The sequence below is a fragment of the Ctenocephalides felis genome, unplaced genomic scaffold (assembly GCF_003426905.1).
Source record: "Ctenocephalides felis isolate EL2017-DRISC unplaced genomic scaffold, ASM342690v1 CF-g0.4_SCAFFOLD_03571, whole genome shotgun sequence".
Lineage (NCBI taxonomy): Eukaryota > Metazoa > Arthropoda > Insecta > Siphonaptera > Pulicidae > Ctenocephalides > Ctenocephalides felis.
The window spans coordinates 43,593,549-43,608,894 of record NW_020539725.1 but is presented as its reverse complement, the minus strand read 5'-3'; the positions used below and the strand labels follow the sequence as shown (position 1 = coordinate 43,608,894).

The 15,346-nt window shown below is 28.8% G+C and overlaps 2 protein-coding genes across 2 annotated transcripts in view; both read right to left on the bottom strand.

Annotated features, from left to right (window-relative positions):
* Window positions 1-3,619: 3,619 nt before the first annotated feature.
* On the bottom strand, window positions 3,620-6,682 carry LOC113386098 (barH-like 1 homeobox protein). Its single transcript, XM_026623904.1, has 2 exons — window positions 6,333-6,682; window positions 3,620-3,839 (listed from the first exon to the last, which is right to left on the bottom strand). Exons 1-2 carry the CDS (start codon window positions 6,680-6,682, stop codon window positions 3,620-3,622), a joined length of 570 nt encoding a protein of 189 aa, XP_026479689.1.
* Window positions 6,683-12,284: 5,602 nt separating this feature from the next.
* LOC113386097 (folylpolyglutamate synthase, mitochondrial-like) overlaps window positions 12,285-15,346 on the bottom strand; it is a 4,517-nt gene continuing 1,455 nt past the window's right edge. Inside the window, 8 exon segments of the mRNA XM_026623903.1 lie at window positions 12,285-12,934; window positions 13,041-13,192; window positions 13,280-13,351; window positions 13,421-13,698; window positions 13,764-13,947; window positions 14,013-14,149; window positions 14,271-14,468; window positions 14,657-14,842. Of these exon segments, the coding sequence (XP_026479688.1) occupies window positions 12,378-12,934; window positions 13,041-13,192; window positions 13,280-13,351; window positions 13,421-13,698; window positions 13,764-13,947; window positions 14,013-14,149; window positions 14,271-14,468; window positions 14,657-14,842 (1,764 nt within the window). The 3' untranslated portion in view covers window positions 12,285-12,377.

Below are 15,346 nucleotides of genomic sequence, written 5' to 3'. Positions count from 1 at the left end.
GGCTTTTGTAAGGCATGAGCATCGTCTTTTAATCTACCTAAAGCTTTTAAGATGATTTCAAAAGATGAATACTCCACGAATTTAGATAAGTTATTTAATTGATACATTTATATTCAATCTTTGGTTCATATAAAGGGATTCATATTATATATTCTATATTTGATTATTGTTTTCATATGCTAAACCTTTATTCAATAACTAGTCAAAATTGAACAAAATGAATCTAGGTTTTTCACTATGCTCTGACCATAGTCGTGATTGGTTTAATTGATGAACAAGAAAACGAACATGATTATCATTATTAACTTCCCGTAGGGCAAGTTATAGTAATCGCAAAATATCGAAAATAAAATTTTTTATATATCTTTACGTTTCAAAAGTTTCTGAACATTTTGGCATACCTTAGAAAAAATGGATGTATGTGTGTGTGCGTGTGTGTGTGTGGTGTTTGGATACAAATTTTCGTCGACGATTTCGGGAACACGGATGAAGCGATTTGAATAATTCAAAAAACATTCGATTCGTATTGATAAGGAGACGTGCTGATTAGTTGTAGCGAAGGCAGGTCTAGCAGTTCCGAAGATATGGGGCAAAAAGTGCCAAAAGCGGTAACTCAGTTTTTAAGAGAACGGAGCGTCCGATTTGGATTATTCAGAAAACATTATACTTGTATCAACAAGATGAAGAACTGATCAAATTTTCATGAAGGCAGGTCTAGCGATTTCGGAGATCTAGTAAAAAAAGTAAAAAAAAATGCCATTTGGCGGTCAAAAATGATCATTAGACATATGCACATCAAATTTTTAGATATTTTATAGAGATTTTAACAATAAGTATAAATTTTGTTTACTTACATTCTTATGGGTTCCGTACCAATGTTTATCCGTAACGCGGCGCTTACGCGCTTCGATATTTTGTCTCTATGCAGTTAAAGCAGTTGAAAAAAAGTTCAGAATTTCCAAAATATTTCAAAATAAATTTTTCTTCAAAAAGACTTTTTTTTCAAAAAAAAGTAAGTTTTTGTCAGAAATTTATAGTTTCTGAAAAATCTATTTTTTTCAGAGTAAATTTTTTTCAAAAATGATAATCTTTTTTTAAAAAAAAAAAAATCGTTCGGGAAGTTCCAGCAATTTGCCCCACGCCCCACTAGTATTCTTTACATTTTGAATCTTCTTCGGCACAAATTATCTCTCAGAAAAACATGTAGAGTCACTCACAATGCATCAGATAAATGAATAAATTGAGGTAAATTCAGATAAATTTACTAATATTTATAAAAAAACTAACAATAAGTACACTTATTGATTTAACCAGTTAACTAAAGCGATCTTATTGAATTGTGTACACATTTTTGGTCGTTAGTATCGAGGTAAAATGTTTTTTTCAAGTAATATACGAGGTGTGTTCAAAAAGTACCCGGAATTACTAATAATTAAATTTCGCGGGTCTGGAGTGTCTGATTGTCAAAATTTTTTTTTATTGTGTTGATATACATGCCCCTAAAGTATGATGAAATTTTCAGCTATATTCACTGTTTACTTTGTCTGTGGTAGTCGCTAAGGTTAGACGTGTTTTTCTGAGCTCGGCGATTTTTACAATGGAAGAATTGAAAAGTCAAAGAATTTGTATTAAATTTTGCGTAAAAAATGAAATAAAGTGTTGCAAAGTGCAAAAATTCACCAGATATGGCTCCGTGTGACTTTTTCCTATTCCCAAAGTTGAAGAGACCCATGAAAGGACGGCGGTTTTCCTCGATTGAAGAAAATCGCTGAGAGTGCTCAAGGACATATCAAAAAGTGAATATCAAGGGTGCTTCGAAAATTGGAAAAAAACGCTGGCATAAGTGTATTATATCTGGGGGGACTACTTTGAAGGGGACGACATTAATGTAGACGAATAAATAAATATTTTTTTGAAAAAACGAAAATTACGAAAACTTTTTGAACAGACCTCGTACCTCTTACTTAAAGCTATTACTTTATACCAGCATCTCAATATTCTTAATATCTTGGTGTTTGAGAATATGTTTTATTTTTTTTTTTCAAAAATTGCAATCTAATTAGCAAATGGTCATTGTTTTATAGATATGATGACTATAATAATTATACTCGTCAATACACAAAATTCTGATAATTTCATAAAAACCCAACTGATAATATAATTCAATTATTAACAAACAACAAATTAATATTCAATATTATGTAGAAAAATAAATAAACAATAATTATTTACTAGATCATTTTTTCTAATATTTTCTTTCATTTTTGGTTTATTATCGAAAATAGAATTTTGGAAAAAGCTATTGACGCCCCACACGTTGAAAACCGCCGGGTTAAGCAAAGTTTAAATAACATGATAACAGATAATCATTCAGAAATATCTGTAAATTAAATGTGTCATCTCACTAACAATAAGAATATTATTTTGTATGTATGCCTACTAAATATTTGTAAACTTCTTATTGCCAATATTAAATTTAATTGTGATAAGTAAGTAATTTAATTGTTGTTCATAATTATAAGACTTATAGTTACTAAAAAATAGTTTTGTTGTTTTTCAGAATGAACCAAGTACTGGTTAAAGATGATTTTTTTATTTGTTTGATGTTGTTCAAGAAAGGTAATTTATGTCAATCTCATAAATCGAAATGTGAAGGAAAATAAAATCGAGTTAACAAAATAGAAAAATACAAAAATTAATTTGAATAAAGAAGAAAAGGCTGAATTTTGTAATGGTAAGCAATACTACTTGACAAAAACAACTTATTTTTGATGAAAAATTAATTCCAAAATGTATTTTTTCTATATTGCTGTTATTACATAAAAGAAAACATAATTCAAATTATTATTATTTATTATGAATAAAATGAATGAAACCGTCAATAAGTGATCAAATTCAGATTGTGAGATTTATTATTAGAATAACTAGCTCGTTAGTCGGTTATTTATATTGAATGAGGTGTAATTTCGACACGATGATTTTCACCGCAGGGGGTTCGAATTAACATTTATGCTTGGGTGAATATTCAAGGCATCGTTTTTGAATTGCGGTGCCCCAAGCTAAAATGGGATTGGGTGGGAGGCTTACGAATTACGAAATTACTGGATAAGGGCAAATAAAACCGAATGTTTAAAATTTTATAATATGAAAACATATTTTGATAGAGCTTTCAGATCATCCTTGAACAGTTTTTTTTTTAACACATTTTTTAGGATGAGTAGCGACGGTTGTAAGGACGAAGTGCTTGGAGAAGTTTAGAGATTGCGAGAAAAGATTTGTTAAAAATTGATTTATTATATATAAAAAAACAAAATAATATTTTTAGGTTCTATTTATTACTTCATACAAGCATAACCGCGATTCAATGTGATATTAATCTCTCGTCAGCAAAAGGGTTACAAACGTTTATATTAGACTATTTTAGTATAGCTACACTTAATACAGATTTTTTTTATATACATGAACACAAAAATGAGAGCAAATACGTAACAAAGTATTAAAAATTATATAATAAGTAATTTATTCAAATAATGTTAAAAATGAATGTTAATGATTTTATGTTTAAAGTTTGGACACTAAATTTCATTCGATTATTATTTTTTATCTCTAAGTTTTACAATCAATGACCAAACGGTCGAAAAATAATTCCTGACAAAAATCCGCTTCCAACGTTTAAATTATTCTGGGGACAATACATGACTCTATTGGTATTAGAAGTATGTTTGTCTCTTATTAGTAATTTATCATCCGAAATATTTGTATCGAATTGTTTTACAGATGAATTACTTTCCTGGTGTAGTTGTTCTAATCTTGATTGGTTCTGGCGTTTCCACTTTGTTCTGAAATTTAGAAAATATTTGTCAGTGTAATTCTTTTTACATAAATTTTAAAAAGTTTTATAGTTTTCAAGTGCGCCTTTATGTTCGTTGATGTCTATCCGAATAAACAATGAAAATCGAAACTTAAAAATTGTTTGAGGTAAGGTTGCTAAAGTCGTACCACCGCCTAAGTCGCACCCTGATTATATCCGCTGATTATATCATGATAATTATATATTATATCATGATAACACACTGATTATATCATGGTAATTATAAATTATATAAATTTGATACTTTAAATAGATCTATTTAGTTGACCAAGTAAAAGTTTACAAATGGAAGACTGTCCAATTTTGTGAAATAGAAGTAATAAAAAAGTAAGTGTGAAGCCGGTTCGAAGACTTTTACGCAAATATGATTCTGATTTTTTTCATTATGGTTTATTTATATTACTTATTTGGCAATCGTTTGTTTTAGATATATTTAAAAGGTAGAATTGTTTAGGTTTTATGTCAGTAGTTTTCATTTATTTTTCCAAAGACCTTGCAGCCAAGTCGTATGTTAAATACTTACTCGTTTAATGTACCGGTTTAATGAAGAGCGATTTGTGGATTTTTCTTGTTAAATACAAGCAAATAGTGGTTAAATACAATATTACTTTTTTTTTAAATTGGTAACCGAATGAGTGTAACCAATAAAGAATTTATCTTTATGAACAGTTTTATCGCTCAATTTTACCCAGAAGCCTAATAATTTTGTAAGCATTCGTTACTTTTTGCGATTATTCTTTTATCTTGAGTGTAATTTTAATATTTATGTTTGATTTGGAGATGAATAACAAGAGAAAATTACTCCCAGTATCTTATATAGTTTTTTTTAGTAGTAGGGTACATCTAAGGCTACAGGCGGTACGACTAAGGCGAGTAGGTGCCTTAATTGCACCGAAAGCACATTTTTAAAAGAGCCTAAAAATACCTTTATTAAAAAAAAATGTAATTTATAAATTGTTGAGAATTTGTTATTATTAACTTCCCGTAGGGCAAGTTATAGTAATCGCAAAAAATCGAAAATGAAAATTTTTATATATCTTCACGTTTCAAAAATTTCTGAACATTTTGGCATACCTTAGAAAAAATGGATGTATGTGTGTGTGTGCGTGTATGTGTGTGTGTGCGGATACAAATTTTCGTCGACGATTTCGGGAACACGGATGAAGCGACTTGAATAATTCAAAAAACATTCGATTCGTATTGATAAGGAGACGTGCTGATTAGTTTTTGGCAAAGGCAGGTCTAGCCGTTCCGAAGATATGGGGCAAAAAGTGCCAAAAACGGTAAATCAGTTTTTAAGAGAACGGAGCGTCCGATTAGAATAATTCAAAAAACATTTTACTTGTATTAACAAGATGAAGAACTGATCAAATATACATATGCAGATCTATATATACATATATAGACATATGCACATCAAATTATAAGATATTTTATAGAGATTTTAGCAATAACTATAAATTTTGTTTACATTCCTATGGGTTCCGTGCCAATGTTTATCCGTTAGACGGCGTCGCGGCGCTTACGCGCTTCGATATTTCGTCTCTATGCATCAGTTAAAGCAGTACGATTGCTTTGAAAAAAAGTTCAGAATTTTTTAAAATATTTCAAAATAAATTTTTCTTCAAAAAGTCTTTTTTTTTCAAAAAAAGTAATGTTTTGTCAAAAATTTATAGTTTCTCAAAAATCTAATTTTTTCAGAGTAAATTTTTTTCAAAAATGTTAATCTTTTTAAAAAGTTCCAGCAATTTGCCTTAAGGCACGATGCCATGCGCCTCACTAGTTTTTTGATCATTATTTAGTTCAAGTGAGCACAGGATGCACGTGCAAATCATACAAATTTTTCCATATATATTTCCATAGCTTAAGTAAATACGCATCCCTTTTTATATTTTTATCCCAAATTCTGTGTGTAATTATTTTGTATGCTGTCATCTCTTCCAGGCAGCTTTATAATAATTTTATATTAATAGGTTGTCAAATATCTCCCTTCCGCCTTTTTGTATTATAAACCAAGAGCAAAAAAGCGGAAGGGAGATATTTGACAACCTAATATATTTTAAAATTTATAAATTTTAGTATTCAGTAAGTGCCGAGACTAAGAACATCTTAAGAAATTTACTGAAGCATTTAATAAAATTTATAGTTTTATGTCTATTGTCGTTTTTTCATTCTAATAATCACAGTGCACACAGGTATTTTAAAGTGCAGTTATTAATTTTTTATAAAGTGATAACGGCAAAGGCAGCAGTAGGATGTATTCAACGCCTTAACATAAATAAATAATGATTGCTACTGCTTTTAATTTAATTGCCCTAAATAATATAGCATTATTTTTTTAGGGGGTACGACTTTGGCAACCTCACCATCAAACTATTATCTATGTTAGTATAAAAATTGCTATTTTAAAGGATCGGATTATTTGGAGCACATCTAAAAGCGAATTTTTTATCATCTTTACCTTCTGTTCTGATACCAAGTCTTAACTTGGGTTTCCGTCAAACACAATGTATCTGCGACATCACCTCGATCTGCCACTGATAGATACTTCTGGCAGCGAAATTTCCTTTCCAAAAATGATAATTGAGCATGAGTAAAGGCCGTTCTTCTTCTTCTCGGCTTTCTATTCTTGGTGTGATCGTTGGCATCATTTGCACCTGGTTCATCGCGATCTGGATGTTGTAGGACGCTGGCTGAGTAGTCTTCTAAACTGACTTTATTACGATCCAACAATTGGTCAAAATAATTCGAACCGTTATCTACTGAATTGCCTTGAATTTTACGTTTTTTGCCTTTTAAAATGATACGCATCTCATTGGATTCCAATTGCGCAAATGAATGATAAGGAGAAGCGACATTTTGTCTCTCGAGATCAGTTTCAATAGATGTCAGTGTTTCATTGTCAGCATTGCTTATTATTATTTACCGGCGCTGAAACAATAAAAACGATATTCAAACGAAAATCAGAGAATGGTATCAGGAAAATTTAGAATTGTGGTATGTGAAAAGATTTATAGCAATAGACTGTGAAAAACAAAAATAAATTTGAAGAAATTTCATAGTTAATTTATAAAACCATAGTTTTATCAAGTCTGTTCCTAAAATCTTTCTTCAAATACCATAATTCTAAATATTAGGAATATTATTGGAATATTATTAGAATAATTCTTAAAAAGATTGTTCACTGCTTTACGCCATTGAATTAAATATTCAAATAGGAAGTGGTTCATATTTTAATTTAAGAATTTCATATAGATTCGGCGAATCATATACTTTACTATCTACGATTAGAATGATGAATTAAGTATCGTTAATTAAAAATTAACTTCACGAAAAATATATCTATTTTCGGCAGTGATTGCGATGCCAAAAATGTTTATAAATAATTAAAATTATGTAAAACTCTTAATACAATTGCCTTGCTGCAATTATTAAATATTAATAAAAATTCGCTTATTTTGTTTTTTTAAATTTCATGAAACTTAATATCGTATTTTTTCAATTTTAACTGTATTTTTGTTCTAAAGACTATAAGTACAAAAACAAAGCGTTTGCAACTGAGATTTAAATATTTGTCGGAAAAATAAGTAAATGTGTTTATATATATTAAAACTAGCTGTACCTATTCACGCTTTGCCGTGATTTAGTTTAATTAAAAAGTTGAACAAAGATGTGTATTTATACATTTAGTTTAACGTTACTGCTATCAATATGTTCAACAATTTAACCTATTCAATAATTTGTCTACGAATTTACCTTTCAACTTGTTAATCAATCTACCATATTTACCTATTTATCTATCGACCTGTTTATCGATACACCATTTTACCTGTCAATCAATATACCTGCTTTCCAATTTACCTGTCATCCCGTTCTACATGTCTACCAATTAACTTGTCAACCTGTTTATTTGTTTACATATTCGTCTATTTACCAGTTTTCCTCTTTATCATTTTACAAATCCTTTAATTTACCTGTCCATCAGTTTACCTTTATAAATTCATTATAATAAACTAAAGCTCAAATTGATTCTACGTTTTAGTTAGAAAACGTTTGTATGTGAAAATGAAAAGGGCTGTTTTTAGGGTTTCCCGGGAATTATTCGATTTTTTTCTCGCCGTAAGAACCATCCTTGGACTTCTTCAACGAACATTTTAAAAAGAATTGGCCAATTTGGTTCAGGCATAGTTGAGATATGCGCTTACCAACACATTTAGCGATTCATTTTATATATAAGAAGATATCGCATTATCAAAATTGCAATAAAATAAATTTTGATAACACAGTAAGCAATATAGCAATATGGCGAGAAACCACCCTAAAAGAAATTTTATCTCGATGTAAATGGCATTTTTCCTTAAAGCCAGTTGCATAAACTGTGTAAATAATTAACTTAATTAATAAGAATTGAGATTAACAACTTTTACAATTGTTACAATTACATTTTCATAGGAATAATGAACGAATAAATTATACACGCGCTTATTAGTGCACATGGTGTATGTCCAATTCTGATCCATTACTCCAAACAATAATTAGTTTTTATGAACCACTTTTCGTATAAATATAATATTTTATGATGTTTAAAACTATGACTCTATCTTTACTCAAAGATTCATTCAAATCTATGTATGAAGAAAAATGCTTGGTTGAGCTTACCAAAAACTTGTACCAATTGATATCTTTCAAAATTATCAAAACCGGTTTGGAAATTTTGGTGAAAAATTGACAATAACATATTTGTCAATTACCAAATCGGATTACCTGTCGAAAACATAAACTCTTTCGGGATGTTAAAAATGTTAAATTCAATACACCACTATTATAGAGTTGATTTTTTCATAATATGAGATGTTTAATAAGGGCTTAATTAAGAAAGTATATATAACGTTTAATAAAGTAGAGAAAATACCTCGAGCAGCTCCAAATACGTCATCTAAAATATCCTTGATCAAAAATGATGTTTTATTTTTTCCTTGCATTGTCTTTGCACTTCACAATTTATTGCACCTATTTGGCTGCCGAAAATTTTTCTTAATCGAGATATTTATTAAAACTATTTTAATACATATAAGTATTTACTTAATTATTTAACACTACACATATTTAAAAATTCTAGTTTTAAAAATAAATTCCGGTATGTAAAGATGGAACGAACAACAAATTGTACTTATATTCTCTTGGATGATTTATGATAAACTGATTGCAATTTCTCGCAAGTTGGCGGGCTTTTTGGAGCAACCCCCTAAAGCTCACAATCATTGGTTTAACGAGTCTGTAACTTGTAGCAAATTGAAAACCGCCCCCCACAGATATTCAGCGACATAAGTGCGAGTTTATATCTGCCTCGGGGGATGGCATTTATTTCGCGAAATGACATTCGGATTCATGTCGAAACTTTCAAAATTTTCAACTGAGATGAAGATGTATAGATACATACTTCTCTTGAAAAAATATTTATAAACCGCTGAGAATTAAATATTATATAATTTAAAACAAATTGACAAACGATCCGATTGACAATTTATTTTAAAACTATAGGTAATAATATTTTTGTTTATTTTGTAAATTGTCTTAGGATTACTCAATTATTTAATAATTACTCAATTATTTATCGAATAAAAATTATTATGCTTAAGCATTCTCTATTATGTAACTGATAGTCTTGATATTCAAAACTGTATATTCAAATTATTTTAGGCGTTATTAAAATTTTAAATGTGTAGAGCTGCTGTAGGAGAACTTTTTTAATCATTACCCCAATTTTTTTTGTCTAAGTTGATATTACCTCATCACCAAAAGAGATTACCCCGTATGGACAACTATGTAACAAATCCATTGAACATCAATTAAAAATACATAGTTTTTACTCCCAAAAATTTCATTTTTACCTTATTTGGGGCAATGTACCCCGGTTCACAGGTGTAGAGTATATATTGTGAAAGTATTGACAATATAATATTAATTTAAGATAATTAAATTTATTAATTACCACCTTGGAACAAAAAGACTCGCGAACAATATAACAATAATTTAAAAGCTTATAAATTAATTTAATAATTTAAAACCAATGCTTAAGATTGTCCAAACATGAATAAAATATATTTTTTTATAAAAAAATCCGTTCTGCTCATCCAAACTCTGATTATCAAAAACTATTGCCGAATCGCAACTTTTGTGAAAATTCAGTTTTTCTTGTTTCTAATTGTTATAATTATGGAAAAACATCCCGATCAGTCTTATATCAAAATCCATTAAAATTTTTAATCTCGATGGTAAACTGTTAAGAATGGTTAAGACTTGCTAAAAAACACACAAAAATGGAGCAAAAATGATAATTTTTCGGGAAGCGAAAAAACTGCTTGGTCGCGATAGCCATTTTTGAACCAAATCAGATCTATTGCAATATATTATAATATTATGTAGGAAATAGGATGATTTTTTTTATGGTCAATAACCTACACTATAAATTAGTTACCTTCCCGTAGGGTAACTTCATATATATACTCTTCTTTGATCATACATATACTCTTCTTTGATCATACATATACTCTTCTTTTATCTATGGGTAAGATTATAGTAATCGCAAAAAAAAACGAAAATGAAAATGTTTGCATATCTTCACTTTTTGAAGGTTTCTGAGCATTTTGGCATTTTGGAAAAAAATGGATGTATGTGTGTGTGTATGTATGGATACAATTTTTCGTCCTGGGTCAAGAATAATCATCAGACATATGCTCATCAAATTATCAGATATTTGATACAATTTTTAAAAATGAGTACTAATTTTGATACAATTTTGTTGGGTTCCGTACCAAGATTGTTAATTTTCAAAGTTTACTTATACGATTCAAGCTAATTTCAAAATTTTTAGTTAAATTCCATTCATTTATTTGATTTAATGCACGATGCCATAACGGCATTGCCATGCACCACTAGTTAGATTCTTAATTGCGCAATATTTCCTTGTAGTATTTATTTAATTCCTGTTATAAGTGTTTCATTTTCAGAAAAGTGTCGCTAAGAATGAAGATGGTAGTACAGTAATATCAATTATGTAAAGATATATTTCCACCCCCTGCACTTTTAGCTTAAGATCACCCGAATTCCTGAGTTCTCATTGGTCCAAATATAGCAAGCGCGCGCATGCAAATAATGGATTTAACTGAATCTGCGTTGCCATTGGTTAGAAAGCGAAGATTGACCGAAGGCGGAGATGAAGATATGATGATGATATCAATCTTATAATTTGTATGTTTTTTTCTTATTTATTTTCGAAAGTTATTTATAGCAATTTCACGTTATAATTTGCTACAACATAAATCAAAGTTAAATTGAATCGCTTATATTTTAAACTAAAGCATTTGAAAATTACGAGTCCATTTAACATTCAACAAATGAATAAATGGTGCATGAATGAGTAAGTAGACCCTAGACAATCTTTAATATAATAATAAATATATTCATATAAAGAATTTTGTCTAGGATCTTCAATATGATATCAATAAAGTTACCTTTAAATATTCAAGAATTACACGCATAGTAGGCATATATGCATATGCATATTGTTGTATAAATATATATTTTTGTAAATGATATCATTATAAATTATAATATGAAACAGTTATTATGTATAAATACATGATCTTCCCTATAAAAACAATATCTTCCCTATAGAAAAGTTTGTTTTTCCGCCATACCTATGTGTATTATATGTATTTGAGCAAACAGATTTCAAATAATTAAAGTTATTTGATGAAATCGATAAGGACCAGGCTCTTTCTTTACAATTAACAGCAATTTTTCATCCACGTTTCGCGAAAAATTTTAAGCCGATTTTGGAAAATCAATAACTTTTCGGATGAAATCAGGTGGGATTCGCGTTGATTAGCTTTGATCGATTAAAATAATCAATTGCTAAATTTCAATTCTTATTGACGAAGTCGTTTATGTAAGCAAGCAAGAATGGATGCAATTTGCCTAAATACAATAGAAAAATATTCTTTAGCACTTTTGTCAATAGAATTCATAGTCGTAACAAATTATAGAACTATAATAATTACTCTAATCAATTACAAAGTACAAAAATATTTTATTATAAAAATATATAATATTCGAAATGTATATGTAGGATACTATACAAGCACATCTATATCCATATAATACTAACAATTATGATTTAAAGATATGTATATTTAAATATATTTAAAATGATTTTCAGAATAGGGTGAATAGAAAATACATCTAAAATCATTATAATAATCGTAATCATTAAGAAAGAACTCAGTCATTAAAATATGACATGAATTAAACCTATTATAAAATTATATTAAACAAGATCAAACAAATCTTAAAAATAATCTCCCTATATGCGTTCAAATTAAACAAAGCATTAATTCTTCATTTGGTGCTGCATATAGGAAATTGTGATGCAAGAATATAGTTGAAGTTATATTTTCTCTATTTTCAAAGATTTCTCCCTCATTTTTGACTGATTTAAGATATTTTAACCATTTGCAGAATTGTGATCTAATGCTATTAAAGTAGCTCCGATCAGATGCAATGAACCAGTCACCAAGACATCACATGGTCCATATTGTTGAACTGAAAATTGTAGTGCTGTGTAGACACTGTCAAAAACATGACATTCACTGTTGTAGGATTTAAAAGGATTATTTATTTCCCTCGATTGCTCTATTTCCATCTTTTTCGTTTCATTTTCTGTTATATTCATATTTTTGATATTAAAATTTTCCATATTATTTTCTTTGTTATGGCAATTATTTGTCATAATTCCATTACTTTTGCATGATATGGTTTCCACAATAAAACTACTACTATGTGCATTTGTTGATTTAAATTGTTGAGAATTTTCTGCATTGATTGATGAAAGAGATTCTGAGATATTTTGATTTAATTTCCTATTATTTTTAAAATCACTGCATAAATTATTCGAGATATTAGTGTTTCTGTGTTGTTCTTCAATAATCTTGTTCCAAGCCTCCCGATGCTCATAGCAACGTTCCATTTGCATATTTAGCGGCATAGAGTAATTATTTTGATCTGTAATAAAAAATAATCAAATGTTAATAGATCTTGATAAGACACAAATTAAGGTAAAATATATTTTATTACTAGGCATAAAATAAAATCAAAAACTTCAACTAACCATTACGAAGAGCACGATCTGCATGAGCAGCATTAGGTACAAACATCACACTTTTAAAATTGCATTGCGTAACCACCTTTTTCAAAAGTAATGATGAATTTCTATCACCTGTTGCATTGAATATTAAGACTTTCGGATGTGTGATGTTCCCACTTGAAATAGATATTTATTATAAATGCACTAGATATTAGATAAATCCTCATATTCATATATACAATTCCCAGTTTATTGATGCTTACCTGGATTTCCTTTTAAACCACTCCACACATGTCTCTAAGCTTTCCATAGTATGAGCCCCATCTAAATAAACACTGCAAACAATTAATTAATGAATAAATCAAACCGAATCTGCTTTAATATATAATATATTCAGAACATACTTTAAACATTTCCATTGTACTATTTGGTATCTTCCAAGCCATGAAAGTTTATTGATTCCTCTTACAAACGTTTCATCAATATCTAAAATGAAATTGGTTTCATAATCTTGCAGTGGCATCTGATTTATTCCAATTTCATAACGATGTCTTTGCATCCAATGATTAGTTATTTGAATTGCTAGAGATAAATTTAATTTCTGGGCTTCAGTTTCAACTTGTAAATCAGGTTCACTTGAAAATGTATATGAATCAAATGTGGGGACCACTTTTAAAGGTATCTAAAATATATAGCTATTCACCTAAGATGTTTACCTTAAAATTTTCAGTTAAATTTTATACATACATTAATTTCCTCTGCACGTTTCTTGAGAACAGTCATGGCACTTGGATATTTTTGAGGAACTGTAAATGCTCGGCAACCAGGTTTCATAATACCAGCTTTTTGCCAAGCTATTTGTTCAATCGTGTCGCCCAAAATTGCAGTATGTTCAATACCTAAGGATGTTATACCTACTGTTGATACGTTCCTAGTAAATAAATTAAAATAATACTTACAGAAACTTATATTTTATGTTCAAATTATAAAACAAACCTCAAAACATTTGTGCAATCATGTTCACCTCCTCCTATTCCAACTTCGATTATTGCTACGTCTACATTCTCAGAAATAAATATTTGGAATGCAAGAATAGTTAAAAATTTAAAGTATGGTGGCATGTCATGGGTATGCTCCTGAAATAAATTAGTTTAGTACAGAGTCTAATTTAATAATATATTTGTGTAAATCTATGTTATAACATTGATTCACTAACAAACCATTAAGATACAAATCAAATAAAAACATCTTCACATATTCATTAATATCCTACCTTTTACTTTCTAGCGCTTTGTAGACTGTTTCAAAGTAGTGAACAAATACGTCTCTATTTATTGGTTTTCCACAAAGTCGTATTCTTTCAGTAACACAAGTTAAATGCGGTGATGAGAAAAAACCTGTCCTGAACCCATGGGAACGTAGAATAGATTCACTCAAAGCACAAGTTGTACCCTAATAAAAAATATATTTGAGAGATTGTAATAAATTTTAGATGAGATTGAAATGATGTTATAACAACTGCAACATCTATGAAAAAGTTACAATTATTAACATTTCTGTTTAATTTTTTAGCTAGTTTAAAAAATCTATTTATTTATTTTATATTTCCTTTTCGAAGACTTAGTTGAATTGATTAATACCTTTCCTTTTGTGCCGGCAACATGGATAACAGAAAGCAAATTAAGTTTACTCATAGAAACTCCACAACGAAACATATACTTTCTAGTTTCATCTAAATTTTTGCAAGCTTCGTTGTGAGCTCGAGTCTTTGACTGTTGTAATACAGAAGCATTGCTCTGTAAGCCATTAAGGGCTTCAATGGCATCCTAAAAATAAACTATTATTTATAATTATATTAACAATATTTAAGTATAACACTTATCTTAAATTTGGTTTATATATATGGTTGTATTATAATATAGCTTGTGTTAATTAATACAATACTTACAATATTAGGGAAAGTTACACAATATTATTAAGAAGGACATATTCCAAAAGTAAGATAAAATAATGAAGAATTTATAAATATTTTGTGTATTATTTGAAATGATGTTGTTTTTCCTTGGAACGCAACAAAATGCTAAATGTTAGTTGTTGATTATAGAAAACCTTGAATGATTTTCTATTCTGTTTATCATTTGCAATAATATCTGTTTTATAAGTCTTAAATATGGGTTCACATTCTTTAACAAATTATCTATTAAATAAAATTGCAAATACGTGCTGTAAATAAAATGATTTAAAATCACAATACTTGAATTATAACAATAAACTAACCTCATAGTAAAACTACTTTTTAATGAACATGGTCTAATTAATTTTATGTCCGG

Coding starts and splice junctions, on each gene's coding strand:
- LOC113386098 (XM_026623904.1), bottom strand. CDS start 6,682: ATGCGTATCATTTTAAAAGGCAAAAAACGTAAAATTCAAGGCAATTCA. Junction 3,840..6,332: donor ACTTGGTATCAGAACAGAAG/GTAAAGATGATA, acceptor TCTAAATTTCAG/AACAAAGTGGAAACGCCAGA.